Source organism: Phasianus colchicus, chromosome 4, assembly GCF_987193195.1.
Source record: "Phasianus colchicus chromosome 4, bPhaCol1.hap1.1, whole genome shotgun sequence".
NCBI classification, from domain to species: domain Eukaryota; kingdom Metazoa; phylum Chordata; class Aves; order Galliformes; family Phasianidae; genus Phasianus; species Phasianus colchicus.
Window position 1 is genome coordinate 39,652,580 of NC_143439.1, and position 14,733 is coordinate 39,667,312.

General features: G+C 41.1%; 1 protein-coding gene across 18 annotated transcripts in view; it reads left to right on the forward strand.

The window, feature by feature from the left end:
• Positions 1-208: 208 nt before the first annotated feature.
• The window catches only part of PDLIM5 (PDZ and LIM domain 5), a 114,480-nt gene continuing 99,955 nt past the window's right edge, over positions 209-14,733 (forward strand). For 8 of the 18 annotated variants that reach the window (XM_090139272.1, XM_090139279.1, XM_090139286.1 and 5 more), the window contains exons 1-2: positions 209-351; positions 2,582-2,717. In XM_090139272.1, the coding sequence (XP_089995398.1) occupies positions 2,622-2,717 (96 nt within the window). In that variant the 5' untranslated portion in view covers positions 209-351; positions 2,582-2,621. Of the gene's footprint in view, positions 438-1,452; positions 1,852-2,581; positions 2,718-8,088; positions 8,179-14,733 lie in introns of those variants that run through there. The other 10 variants (XM_090139287.1, XM_090139288.1, XM_090139290.1 and 7 more) reach the window with 6 other exon arrangements.

A 14,733-nucleotide genomic window follows, 5' to 3' on the forward strand; every position in this document is an offset into this window, starting at 1 on the left:
GCCTTCATCACTATGCTTTGGATTTCACAGGTGCACCTTTAGTAAGATAAAGTTAAAAAAAAAAAAAAAAAAAAAAAAAGCATTTCCCTGTTAAAAAGTAGTGAATTAGGACTAAGAAATAACAGTCAAATATTCAGATCCTCTCGAGAGCGGTGAGTCTGAGCATTTCCAGCCGCCGGACCGCGGGCACCGCGCTCCGCCCCTGCCCCGTCCCCACCGCGCGGTGCCGGGCCGTGCCGGGGGAGGAGCGGCGAGAGACGGAAGTGAAAACAAGAGCGAGGGACGGAGCTGCTGCCTGGCAGACGCGCCGCGGGTGTCTTCGTCGCTCCGCGCCCCGCAGCGCCGGGCTGGGTGAGTGAGCGGGGCTAGGCGGAGAGGGAGCGGGGAAGCCAGGAGGTTGAGGTGAGGCTCGAAATTCGCGTTGCTTCTCGTAACCTGTAAGTTGATTTTGTTGTAGTTTAATTCCGTGTCGGGGTGCCGCTAGGCTGCCCGGGGAGCTCACCGCAGGATGCGGGACTCAGGTCGCTGCCTTAGGGCTGGAGCTTCGCTCCGGGGCGGTGCGGCGGGGCTGGCGGCTCGGTGCTGTCACTGCCCGGATGACTGCCTCCTCCTCGGCTTCCCGCTGTTCCGCGTCCCCACGCGTGGTGATTGGCGTTTCTGCCAGGGTTTTGAAATTCCCCCTTCCAGGAACCGACCCAGAGAGCGTTTGGTGAAAACCGATGGAAGTTGCGCAGTTCCTCCGTGGTTGCTCAATGCCCCTTGCACGAAGTAGGGTAGTGAGGCTTAGATGCTGCTCTCATGCTTTGAGAAGTGCAGTGAGTTTCCGAGTGATCGCCTCCTTCCTGCTCCGTCTGGGAGGCTGGAGGTGCAGAGTCACGGGGGTGAGAAAGGAGAGAGGAGCGGTGCTGGGAGCCACGCGAGGCATTTCACCAGGCAGTTTCTCCCCGTTGTAGCTGCTTCAAACGGGGTGGGGGGAACCATCCTTTTCGAAAGAAACTTAATCTTTTCCTGAAGCTGTTGTTGCAACTAGTTGTTACACTTTTTTTTTTTTTTTAAACCTGATTATGAGACCTTTAGGTCCTTCTTAGAGGTAAAGCCTTCTGCTGGTGCCCGTGAACCACGCTGTACACGGTGTGCTTTCTTGACGTCCCCAGTGGATGGTGACCTGTTGCCGTGGTGCCTTTCATTTACAGGGAATGAAAAGAATTCTCCCTTTCATGAGGGAGGAAATCTGTGACTAATTAAAATCCCCTTTCAGAAGGAATTAGCAAAGTTGTACTTCTTGCTTCAGTGGTGAGCAAGCCCCCTGAGAGCTCAAACTTGCTTGGAGTTTTTTCTTCTTCTCACCCTCTCCAGCAGCAGGAAGAATGTGGGGGGGGGGGGAGGGGGGGGTGAGAGCGGTGGCATTTACCATGCCGAGGATTTTGGGGTACGTTGAGCCAGTGTTGGGGCTAGAGCTGCCCCGGGAACTGCCAAGGTAGCTCTGAATCCCGATTTCCACACGTCGGGCGGCCAGCTGGACTTGAGTGCCTTTGCAAACCCTTCTGCCTCAAAACCTAAAATCCCTCTGCAGTGCACGGTGAGGTCAGGCTGGCTTTGGGGCGTGCAGCCCACTCGCTGCAGTGTGCCCGTGGTGCCACCTTAAATGTCAGCACAGGAGCTGGAATCTGGCCGTACCGCGGTGTAGGCTTACACCCCGCTCTGCTGTGTTCTTTGCCTTACTTCAACCATACCAAAATAGTCGGGATCCACTACCTAAGATGTCATTGTAATGTTACTTATCTGAGGTGAAACTGAAGCCCTTATCTTTGGCTCTGGGCAGCAATTAAGTGCGGAGGTTGCCTTTTAAAGGTAATTTGTTGCTCGCATTGATGTAGAGGGGAGGGAGACGCTGGAGTTTTGCTCTGCGTTTTGTTTTTTGTTTTTTTTTTTCTTTCCCCTCACTGTTACGATGTGGCTGTCGGTATTTTAATTTAATTTGCAGCTTTCATTTGAGGCTTGGTGTTAAGATCTGTTGTGTCTGTAGCATTGTTCTGTCAATGTGAAGTTATGCTGTAAAACTAAAAGTCATGGGGTTTTTATTTTCTTCTGGTTAACTTCAAAGTTGTGACATTTTGATGTTGTTCTGAAACTGTCAAACCATAATGTGTTGGGAAACAAGTTCTGAGCTGATGACATGGCAGCATGTGATATTCATTTTGTCAGAGACAAATGTGCCAATGGTGGTAACTTCTTCCATACTTGGATTTAAAGGATGCTATCAATTCATGCTTGTCTCAGCACTGAGGTTTGTTTTTTTTCTCCACAGTATTCTATCAGATGCTTGACAAATACTTTTTACTGTGTGCTTTTCTTGAGATGCAAGTATTTCAACACCAGAAACCTTGGAAGTAGGAAGATAATGTTATCAGTTCCCTGTGTTTCTTCCTAATCAATTTAGCACAGCAAAACATGGGAATGAAAGTATAAGTAATGACAGACTTTGTGTAGATTTTTGGCTGTCCTTATACTATGGAGAAGCAGTGGGCAGTGCTTTTTGTTTTTATCTTCCTTAATTTAAAAGTGTAATCCTATTCTGCAGGCATCAAGTCATTAGTTTGGATCCTTGATTACTGAACACCATGAGCAACTACAGCGTGTCTTTGGTTGGCCCGGCTCCTTGGGGTTTCAGGCTTCAAGGTGGCAAGGATTTCAACATGCCCCTGTCCATCTCTCGGGTGAGTGTGTTCTTCCCTCTGCTTGTGTGTGGGTATCCATCGTGCTGCAGTCAGTCTGTAGCCTTCATCAGACTATAAAGCCTTGAGCTCAAGTTGCCCCCCTTGGTGTGGGAAAATACATCTTTGTTGTCTGGAGGCTCCAAGGAAATTGTACATCTTCATCTAAAATCTAATCTATGTTCTTATCTGTGCAACAAAACAGGCAGAAAGCACCCTTGAATTCCCCTCCCTGCTCACCCTCAGAAAGTTGTTATGTGAGGAAGGAGGCTGGCAGGAAATGGGCAATTTTCTGCCTGTGCAGTTCACATGGGAGGCAGTGGGGGAGAATCACTCATGTTCCCATTGTTTATTCAGCAGCTCTTAACAGTTGGAAGATCTTTTGGTGTCTGTTCTTTCAAATCCCACTATTTGCAATAAGCTGCACTTAACAGACGGGAATTATAAACAGTAATTCATGGATATGTGCCTGGGTGAAAATGCTGCTTTCTCAAGAGTGTTTTTTTATGCAGCAAGTGCTCTTAACTGATGTTCACAGGAGTGTTTTATAGAGTATGTGCTCTTAACTGATACTGAAAGGATTTGAGGAACTAAGTCAAAATAAATGTGATCTTTGTACCCGGGCACTATCTACCAATTCCCAGCTTTTGAAATGGCTTTTTTTTTTTTTCTTTTTAGTAATGAATCTTTTTTTTCTATGTGGGCTGAGTTTCAAAGCCTTCTTCAGACAACTAAAACACTTCATTTACATCTCATGGGGAATAAATTTGTACTATTGAATTTATGTGAGTACTGGAAATCTCTGGGTGAAGAGTTATGGCTTTGGACTCCAGCACCTTTAAACTGTTCTTTGCACGGTGGAAGCATTCATGTATAAATGACCTCTCTGCTAGCAGCCTGCCTCCCCCTCCTGCATATTTATGCAGTTTAGTGACAAAGATTAATTATTTTTTACACCTGTTGGACTGCAGAATTCCTGAGAGAGGGAGCAGGTTTCTATTTGGGTTTATGCATCATGGTAATATTTTTAGCTAATCTCAACTAGCGATTCGCAGCCTGCCAGTTCATTTAGACTTGGCTAATCTGTGGATTATTATTATTTTTTTTTTATGGCTGGGGTAAAATGGAGAGCTGTGAAAATACCTGCGAACAGATTATATCTGAACCAAAAGGTGCTGAACTACAGTTTATTCCCAAATTCTGGGAATTTTCAAGCTAAGCTATAACTTGGTTTCTTGTTCAGCATCTGGTTACTCCTGCAGCAATAAGATGTTTGAAGTGAGAACGTTCTTCCAATGTGATGGCCGAAGGACCACTGTAGCAAGGAAAGGTTTTAGAAGCATATGCTGTTGCCACCATGAGGTATTTGCAGGAGGTACTGATGAGCAGCCCAGGGCTGTAGGCAGGAAGACACAATGATCAGCCAATTTTTGCAACAGTAACACTTGCTTTTTGGTAAGGGGCTCTGCCGTCCTGGAGAGCCACAGTGCAACCTGGCTGGTAAGCATATTTCCCATCTGAAAATTTCTATAGAGGAAACAAATGTATTGAAATTAGTCTAGATGAGTATTTTATCACAAAAATTAAATGTGCTGTTTGTATGGAGTAGCAGGAAGGAATCAGCTCAAACAGCTGCATTTAAAAGCCTGAATTATGGGATTCCCTAATGACAAGTGTCAGTGCTCATGTCAGCAGAAAAATGTGTTCTGAGGTGGTTTTAAGGTTCTAAACGTGCATGGAGAGGGAAAGCACAATACCCCATTCACATTTTGGACCTCAGCTCTGCTCTCCGAGTCATTTCTTTCTATTTGGAGTTAAGATCATCCGGATTTTGCACTGCTCTAATGCAACGACAACAACACTTTTCAATCAAAAAAGGTCTTAGGCTGGTATGCCAGTCCAGCTTTGGTCTGGTAGCTGGAAGAATTCGGTGCTGTGTTCCTGGTATGCTGGAACAGCTTGTACCATTCACCCCCACCCCTTCTTTTCCTGACAAAGTATAAATGCCTTCCTGCATCTGAAAACCACTAATTAAATTATTTTAGCACAACAGTAATGCAGTAATGAGGCAGCAGAATTATGTTCTTTGGCAAGGAGGACTTCTTTTTTTCCTTAAATTTGTGCTCTTGATGTTGAGGATGAATCCGGCTGTTTCGCTGAGGGCTAATTTCCTGCTTTAGTTTAGTTTTGGCTCCTTGAATTTAAGTTCAAATAAAGTGCAGTTTATGAAGCATAGAGAATACTTTGTTTTTGAATGCTGTTTATCCAAAAAGCTAATGTCTTATTGCTGATAATGTGAACAGCATTTCATAGGCTTCCTGGAGAAAGCTTTCAGTAAGTCATTTGGCTGGCAATGGTATGCTGTTTCAGTGGGAGTGGTAGTTGCCTCTACATGGTAAAGCCAATCTGTTTTTTGTTCTACTGGTTTTTGTTTTTTTTTGTTTTTTTTTTTTTTTTTGGCTGTTTGTTTTTTTTCCCCAACACTAGCACACTGTAGACTTATTGCCACATCATAACCAACAGTTTAACAATGTTAAAGCACTAAAATTGTTACATATACAGCTGCACACATCTCACGGTAAATAGTGTACACCATGTTGGGCATATCCTTGTAGGCAGTAGCATAAATCAATGTGTGCAATGCTTGGAGCTGCATGCACTTATATATGACTGGACTTCAACTAGGTGGCTCCTTGCAAAGGAACTCTATCCAGTGCCATTACAGGGGTCAGAAATAGACCCATAGCAGGAGATAGTGGGTTGGTAGTGGTTGTAGTAGGTTTGTGTTAGTGGTGTGGAGCAGAGATGTTGCCCTCACAAGAGAGTCCTCACTGGAGAGGAAGTTGCTCTATGAGTTTAAAATAAATAAATAAAATTGACCTTTGCCCTTGGACCAGGAATGAAGGGCGGGCTGAGGTTGTAGATCTCCATCTTCTACTAACAATAAACCATTCAAGTGGCTCAAGCCACCACATGCTGCTGTACTGTGAGGCTTCCAGCTATTTAATTCTGAAGTGGCACTTGTATAATGAGAGACTGCAAGCTGTGGCCAGTTAACTCATGCTGAAGAAAGTAGAAATTGCAGGAGATAATGTGTGCAAACTAACATTACTGAGATGCTGTCCTCACATGTTCCTTGTGGTGTTATACATTAATTGAAGGAGCAAGGAAAACATTTGCTTAAGACCAATGCTGTAATGCAAAATAAAAAAAATGGAAGCCTAGAGCAAGTAATAACTAATTACTTCGGGATGCAGATTTTATTTTTAGCTATTGTAGGAAATGTCTGACTTTCCCTATGAAAGCAAAAGCTTAATACCTGTCCGTCTTTCTAATACATGCAGTTATGTGAAATTACATTTGTCATCATGCAACTTGATGCAAATTAATTGATCACTTCTGAATCAGCGCAGTCCACTACACAGGCAGCTGCTTATTTGGCATGTCTATCTCAAGATTCAGTTAGCAGTTGCTAGTAGGCTCTTAGGACATGAGGTAGCATCTCCATTCTTTGGTATTCACCTACATTGTAATAATTGCATTCAAGACCCTCATTATTTCTGAATTATTTCCATGTAAAGTTTATTTCCAAGTTGCTAAATACCAACTGGACCAAAAACAGTTGGTCAAAATATTTGAAATGGTGTTATTTCATTTTCAGCTTGCCAATACTGAATGATTTGCTATGGTTAATATCTATGCACATCTGAGGTCCTGGATAAATCCTAGTGATGTTTTTGTTACGTCCATTTGGATGTATTAATCTCTTTAGACTTCGCATTAATATTATATCTGTATTACTTTGAGGACAATTTAGTTAGTCTTCAGTGCTCAATAAACGTAACTAGAATAAACTTGGTAAACATAGCAGTTTTGGCAATTGTAATCCTACAGTTGCCTTCTGCAGAATGAAATGAGTAGTCCTTGGTACTAAAGGATTATTCATTAATGTTGTAACGAACTGACAGGTTTAGGTATTCATTCTAAATGCATTCTTGAAACATTTGTAACACACCTAAATAGGGACACAAGTCTTGTAGCAAAGTCTGCAAGCAATTCTTATCTCAGTTTTATGACAGCAATTGCTGCCAGAAATTGAGCAATTGGAAATGCTGAAGCGATACTGTAGTAGTCTACGTGAGTTGCTCCGAAGGCAATGCCTCCTACTTTATTACGCTGACCCTCAGTGTCAGAGGTGGATGCTGGTGGTATGGCAGTAGAGGCTGAACCTTTCCATCGCTATTCCCTTAACATTTTGTTGCCGTGTGAAAAATGGCAGCTGAGAGGCAGTCTGACAAAATGACCTCTGACATGGAACTACACTTGAAGCAAAGGTGTGGAGCTGAGTTCCTACATGTAGGGAAAAAAAAATGGAACCCATTGACGTTTTTTTCACTACCAGAAATCCCTTCAGAAATAGCCCTGTATTTTTGCATTTATTCACATTTCAAGTGCGTTTTTCCTTGTGTTTCTGTGGCAAGGTTATAGCTGGTGAAAGGCTCATGATAATGAATTTGTCAGCATGAAGCACCCCCAGGGAACAGTTAGACAAGCAGCCCACCTTGGGATGATGTGGAGAATGAACATGCATGCAGCATATCAGTAGCTCAATCTACGTCCCACATGAGCATGCTGAAATTCTTCATGCTGGTGTCAGATGATCATCACCAGGGCAATTGCCCTCCTCTGCATTACCATTTTTTCCATCCTTCCTACCCAGGTATCCATATGGCTATCTACCAAGTTATCCATGGGGATGGAGCATGTGTACAGTGTTTTCATAATATTTGTTTATGCAGACGCTTGGCCTTTGGTCTTCCTAATGTTAGAAAGAAAACTATTTGATTGTCGTTAACATCTGTGAAAATAATTTTAATGATAACTAAATAAAACAGTGTCTTGAATGGACCCCAGGTATGCCAGCTTAGATTGACTAGAATTTGGCTGAGCCCTTTGTTTGGCATGATTTTTTTTTTTTTTTTTTTAAGCTGCATGTATTGTTTTCAGTAAAATAAAGTTGTTTTTTTTTTTTTTTCTTGGTATAAAGTAAACTATTACAGTGGGGGAGTAGGGAAATGGTCTTTCAAGCAGGCATGTGTAATAGGAGAGAAACACTAGAACAACTGGTGGCTTGGCCAGTGATAATTGTGTCGGTAACTTTATGCTCTGTCCTGGAAGCTCCTGCAAGCTACTAACTAAGCCCTAACTGGCAGCTGCTGGCATTGCTGTGCTCCTGGGAGTTGCTCCTGGGTGGTGATGGTTTCCACAAAACATGGCTTCAGATGTTTTCCATTACTGTAACTTGCATTGCTCTGGTTTTCTGGTAGACTTATTTTAGATAACGTGTCATTTTAAAATGTAAAATTTCTTATAGGTGTCCAATGAAACCATGAGCTGTAGAAAGTGTTGCACATCTCTGGGAAGAGTCTCAAGCCAGGAAGTAGGATAAGAAGTGTGTGTAGGAGTAAGTAGTCAGTCTGTATCTTAAGATTCATGGAGGATATCTGATCATTAAAGATACTTTTTGTGAACTGTAAGAGACGTTCATGAGTAGGAGATAATGGGTAATGTCAATGTCTGGTAATGAAATGGGATTTCTGTCATCTTTTTTTTTTCTTTTTAATCTCTAATTTTATTGGGGAAATTTTTAAAAAGAAAAATACTGAAAGTTGATAGATCCAAAAGTATTTTGAAGGATGAACTTGATATTTCCAAGATGAGATTTGGGGGGGGAAAAAAAAATCTCTGTTTAAATCTCCATCTTGTTTCAAGTCTCTTTGTCTTATTTCTTTTTCCTTTATGGTCTAAAATTTCTTAGCAACAATGAATGCTGGAATGTACCAATCACTTTGAAAATAGTAATAATAGCATGACTTCCAGATCCTGGACTTTAAAGAAAACTGTCAGTATTGAGGTATTCAGCAATTTTTTTTAAAGTGTAGCACCAGAGTAGGAAGTTACAAAACTGAAAACTTGGCAAGAACCCAAATTATCTACTTATGCAGTCTTCCTTTGAGGTTCAAGAAGGATGAACATTAACATCAGTGATCTTTCTTCTTTTTATAGTCTATGTAAAAGTTGTATTTAATCTTCACTTGCCTTATTTTATTTTAAGTGAACTTCCAAAAAAATTATCTTGTTCAATTTCTTCTCTCCTCAGAAATGAACTTTGGATTGGCCTAAATGCAGGCTGTGGTTCTCAACAGGGATCTTTCCTGGCATGGGGGGGGGGACTGAGGGGGAATCTGCAGAGATCGCAGTAGTTACCTGCTCTTCCTGCTCCTGGTGCACCGTGCTTTGTTTTATGGGAGTTTATAGAATGGATAACATTCAGCAATCAATAAAGCAAGAAGCATTTCTTGGTTGTATTTTACTTAATTCTGGTTAGATGTGGCTTACTAAAAATGACAAACGAGCTATGAGTTTGCATCCTCTCTACGCTGAATCCTTAAGGAATAGAGGTAGCGTGGGGGGGGGTTTATTGTTTTTGTTTTTTTACTTTTGGTACTAAGTGGAATATGGACAATAATAATGTTCCTTGCTTTACATGTATGTAGGTCACTCCAAAAGTAATGTCTCCTATTTATTTCCATAGAAGCTACAATGGATACTAAGAGCACATAACAAAATAGGAGGCATTACTTTTAGAACAGCCTTCATAAAATTAGCAAGTTTTCTGAAGGTCTTAAGAGCATGGTGTAATGCTTCAGGGTTTGCAGAGCTGCCTGCAAGCAATGTCCTCCTTGAAAGAATTTCCCTTGAAAATGGGAGGAGAGATCACTTTGTACGGCTGTAATTTACCAGCTGCCTCCCTTTTCAGCACTATTCAAACTTTGTGTTGAAAGTTGGAAAAAAGTTTGTTTTCCCTAATCATTTGTTTTCCTTCCCTTGCTGTGTAGTGTAAAGCAAGACAGAGCAAGGGAGACGGGAAGGTAGAAGCAAGGTTGTAGGGTGAGAGGCAAGAGAAACATGTCTACATCTCATCTGTCCTTGTCCTTATTTGGCAGACGACCTCCTCAGACTTAGTAGGAAGCAAACTTAATCTAAATAGTTCCTGTACTGATGTAATTCCCCCAAAAGTGAATTTAACTGTCATATCAGGGAAGAAAAGGAACCTACAAGTTTGTGGCTAAGGGATATCTGACTTCATGTGTCAACATGTTATTTTTTTTATTTAAGGATGCTGGTAACTTTTTTTTTAACTTATAAGTGACTGTTGCAGTTACAGTATGAGGATTATAAGTGAAATGTTTTATGATGGAAAAACTGAAGTTTGTTTACGGCGTCCACTTTTGAAAGACAGATGTAGTGGAAAAAATAAATTCTAATTAGAAGCTCAGAGTAGATGAAAAATTGGCAGCCTGTCTGGAGGCTAAAAAGTAAGGTCATTCATTAAATAGAAACTGGGGGGGGGGGAAAAAAAAGTATTTTCTTTGTGAGTATCTGACCCTGGAGGCTTGACAACTTCTGTCGACTTCCCCACCATTTTGAGCGCTATTTTTAGTGTGACTGTTTTTGTCATTATTCATTGGCTGATGGCTATCAGAAGGCATTGTGAGAAGAGACATGGTGGTGAAAGGTTTGTTTGTTTGGTTTTGGTATGGAGCCAGCAGATAACATTGTTAATTTTTTGCATTTGTTTTGACATTTTAAGAATAGATTTCATGTGTTATCAATGTAAGGGAAAGTGTGAGAGAAAACTGTCTATTCTGGGCCTGAAATAGTGCAAAATATAAGTAGGTTGTATTCTTCCTGGCAGTGGTCAAGAAGGGGTTGGAAATGGGATTGAGAATTATCTGAATATGAGAAATGGAAGTATAGGTGACTGTTCCAAGAATAGAGGCACTGGAAAGGGAAACAGCTCCTGGGGCTGGTGTTACCCACGTTTGTGAATGACATAAGGCTTCAGAGGAGTAAAAGAAGAAAAATGTAACTAAAATATTTGTTTAGGGTGCCTTACTGTAAGGGATCCACAAGCTGAATTTGTGGAGTGAATTATTGTGTGTTGTTAGACAAGTTGGCATAAGTGAAAGGTAAAGGTTGTGAACGTTTGCAGCTCAGCAAAGGACTCTGTGTCAGTAGTTTCAGTTACCATTTGGCCTTAAATCTCTGTTTGTGTAGAAGACTTGGTAATAATCCAGCTGTTCTCTTATCAGATGCTGAAGGTGGAGCTGCTAGGTAGAAGATTTGGTGTCACAAACTTTGCTAGTCTTGTTTAAAAGCTGAGAAGCTATGACCATGGATATACAAGTAGATGATTGTAAACAACACTGGTGTAGATTAGGATTACAATCCTAATTCTTGGTCAAGATAACCTAATCAGGTTTGTGATTGCATTCACTTCAAGGTGCCCTTGCTGGAGTTATTTTCTTCAGTAGTGTGGTCATGCTGGTAATACCATGTTTTGGAAATTGTCCCCTCTTCTTCAGCTGGAGTGATAATGTCTGTGTTTGTACTGAACAGTGGCCTTTCTATCAACCGACTTAAAACTAGATATGTGTGGGAATGAAGCTCAGAAAAAGAGGGGGAGAGAACAAACTTTGCCTTCAGGTTTGGTTGAGGTATGAGGAGGTGTACGCACCAGCCAGCTGCGTGCTGCACAGACCTTATGGTTTCTAGCTGAGTAGTCATGATCACTCTTAATGTCACAAATCTAATTTAAATTATTTGCTTAACTCGACACAAGGGATATTCTTACTCTGTTTTTCTGTGTCTCTGCTTCATCAGTCACTCACCTTTCAGTGCGGTCAGATAAGTGGGATGGGGTCCTCACAGAGTAGCTCTTTGTCATCTGTCACTCAGAGACACCAATGCAGTCCCACCACACAGTCTCTTATGTATGTTAATCTAAGCAGGGAGGTACTGTGGAGGGGAAAAATAGCACATTATGAACTGAAGACCATATCATGACACATCTCTTCAGTTATCTTCAAAGCAGATGAGAAAGTGCTGCACCAAGGTAATACACAGTAGTGTTGGTGTGAAGTAAGGCCAGTAGATGTGGAGCATAGAAACTTCTGCTGTTAGTGCCCTATTTTTACTTAATAGTGAAAATGATAGTCTTTGGAATTTTATAATCCAGAAAAGTTGGAGTGAAGCTGATGATTATCTGTGACACTTGGACGACTGTTCTGCCTACCTTTCTTCCCTTTCAAGCTTTGTAATTCCACAAGCATTGCGTTCCTACTCAAAATACGAAGGTGCTATGCGTTCCGTAAGAGAGTGGTTTTTGTTTTTCCATTGAAGTTGCCAGAAATTTCCCAGTAGAATAATCCATATTTTTTCACTATAGAATATTATTGTTACTACAGTTTGTCTCATTCAGAATTAAATTTGTACCTTAGAAAGTTCTGCTTAAACAGTTTAGCAGAAATAAAAGCAAGACTAAACAATACCTCATTGCTGAAAGTATTAAAAAGTGGGAGCTGTAGTGACTGCTGTCAGCTTTGTCTGTAACAAAGCCCTGAAATGAAATGAAATGCAATGCCTCGTGTGAAGTGCTATAGACTAAAAAGCACATCTTGCCAGGTCTTCAGTAGTCTTGATGGAAAGGTCAAATGATTTGCCTGTTAACTGAACATGAAAGAAGTTTGGCTTATCCTGGTCTATATTAAGGAATGACCCAATGTGACATTTAGTTCTTTCTCTACCAAGTGGTTGAACAATGTCAAGTACTTAGAATGGGAAGACAACGGAAATTTATTTTGTGTTATTTCATGGTTATTTTAAAGGCTCTTGAATAGTGATTGAGGTGCAAAGCCTGGGTTAGTGTTGGCTGTATCGGTTTCAGGAGAGTAAAATTCCCTGCCAAAGTTTCTGTATTTAACTAATGGGATCACCTGCATGTATCCCTAACATTTATTGAATCTGGGCAGGAAATGATCCAAGTGCCTCTGTTAAGTGTGGTATTGTAATGGTAGCAACAGCATTTGGTGTTTTTTTTTTTATAAAAAGGAGTGCAATAGGATAAAGACAAAACACTTAATGTGAAGGCTGCAGACATAAATACAAATGTATTCTTGTTATTAAAAAAAGATTTACTCTGCTAGAAACTCCAGCTGTGAAATGCTTTCATTTAGAAACTTTAGAAAGAAGAAATAACATTTCTGTGTGAGCAATCTCTTTGCCAGACAGTATGGCTGAATCTACAAATGAGATCTGTAATATGTCTGTTACTAATAATTTTTTTCCCTGATGTACAACTTACACATGACAAGTCAGGTGTAGTTCAGTGTCCAGTGCAACTAGTAAGTTAAGCTTTCCATTCTTTCTTGTAAAGCAGGAGGCCAACATCCAATTTATTTATTTATGAAGGCGTAGTGTTTGTTTCTGCAACTTGTTGATGTATTTAGGCAGTTTTTCCTGTAGTAAAAATTAAGTAAAAATAGCTGAATGTAGCTCTACATTTTTACTTAATGCCTTTTTATTTGTTTACTTTAGAAAGATCACCAGTGAAACTCTGCAAACCAGAGCTTTTCTGGAGTAGAGTTGGGCTTACATCTATTGGAAGGGAAGGGAAATTGAAGGCTTGTAAACCTTTTAAACATAAAATATATGTTGGTGGTGTAAATAATGTTGTTTCCTTTTGGCTCTCTGTAGCTAGCTCCTCATCCAATCTTAAATGTTCTGCATCCATACCTCTTAAGAGGATTCTCTATACGGCGCTTAATGTGGCTGAGTAGCAGTTATTTCAGAAATGAAAAGACTTCTCCAAAAATACATGTTTTGGCAAGCAGAGTATATTCAACCCTCAGTTGTCAGGACTCTTGTCCTTTCTGAGGGACTTGTGCTTGTCCCCTTTCTTGAGGGATTGATGGTAAAGGAGACACTGGTCTATGGATACAACCTACTTGACAAAGTAGTGGTTGGGGAGCAGTCAACATTGTTTCTTATCTGGCAACCTAGTTCTTTTAAATTTCTGTCAAAGTTGAATAAATTGTCTTTGCACAGATAGGAAGAAGGGGGAAGAACAAAACAAGCAGAATCATTGAATATCCTATGTTAGAAGGAACCCACAAGGATGACTGAGTCCAGCTCCTGGACATCAGCAGCTCACTTAAGAGCTCATGTAATACCAAACACATCTCTTACACGTGAACTTCCCCCCCACCTCTATACCAATGGTAGCTGGCTGGAAAGAGCTGATAGAAGAGGACCTGTCTGCATTTCCATCAGCACCCTAAGCAGGTGTAATAGGTGGCACTGGGGTATTACTATCCTAACCAGGGCAGGTGTTTGGGGACAGGGCAGTCTGAAAGTGCCGAGGCCAGGCTTGCTAGGACACATCTGTCGGTGTACTAAGCTGTGAAAACTGCCCCCCAAGTGCTTATTAAATTACAGCTTTTGTCAGTTATGGATGCAGTCTGCTCTCTCTACTTTCCAGCTGTCATACTCTGGCAACTGGGTATAAGCAAAAGTCATTGTAGCAGGGACTTTCATGAGTCCCTTTTGAGAATATACTCAATTAATAAATAAAGCTATTTAGCTCTTGTGTGGCTTGATCATAATCCTGTAAATGCTAAGAGCTCAGGCCTTGGTGCCACAAAAATATTTGAGCACTAGTATGATTTTAGACATGCAGGTTGTGTTCATGAGGTGATTTTTTTTTAATTTTTTTTTTTACTTAAAGCTCAGCTTTTACTCAAAGCCAGCACTGCTGTGCTGGCTTTTTAATTCGACATTACCAGAAGGAGTCATTGGATAGCTTGGAGGAGAAAATGAACTCTTTCCAGCCAACTTTCTGCTTTCTGTCAACTTGGTACAAGTTGATGTGTGTTAGCCACAAGAGAACTGGCTAGCAGAGAGATTGGTATGATGTCTGGAGAACTAATTACAAACATATCTTTGAGCTGGTCAGTCTCCATCACTGAAACTATAATGCTAAATGAAGGGGTGCAAGAGCATTTGGGGGAGAAGCTCTCAAAAACCATATGTGATGACAGTGTCTTACCTCCTGGAAACCCTGTACAGATGCTCTAGCACCTTGTCAAGTGAGAAATTAGAACCTTAGAGCTGGTCC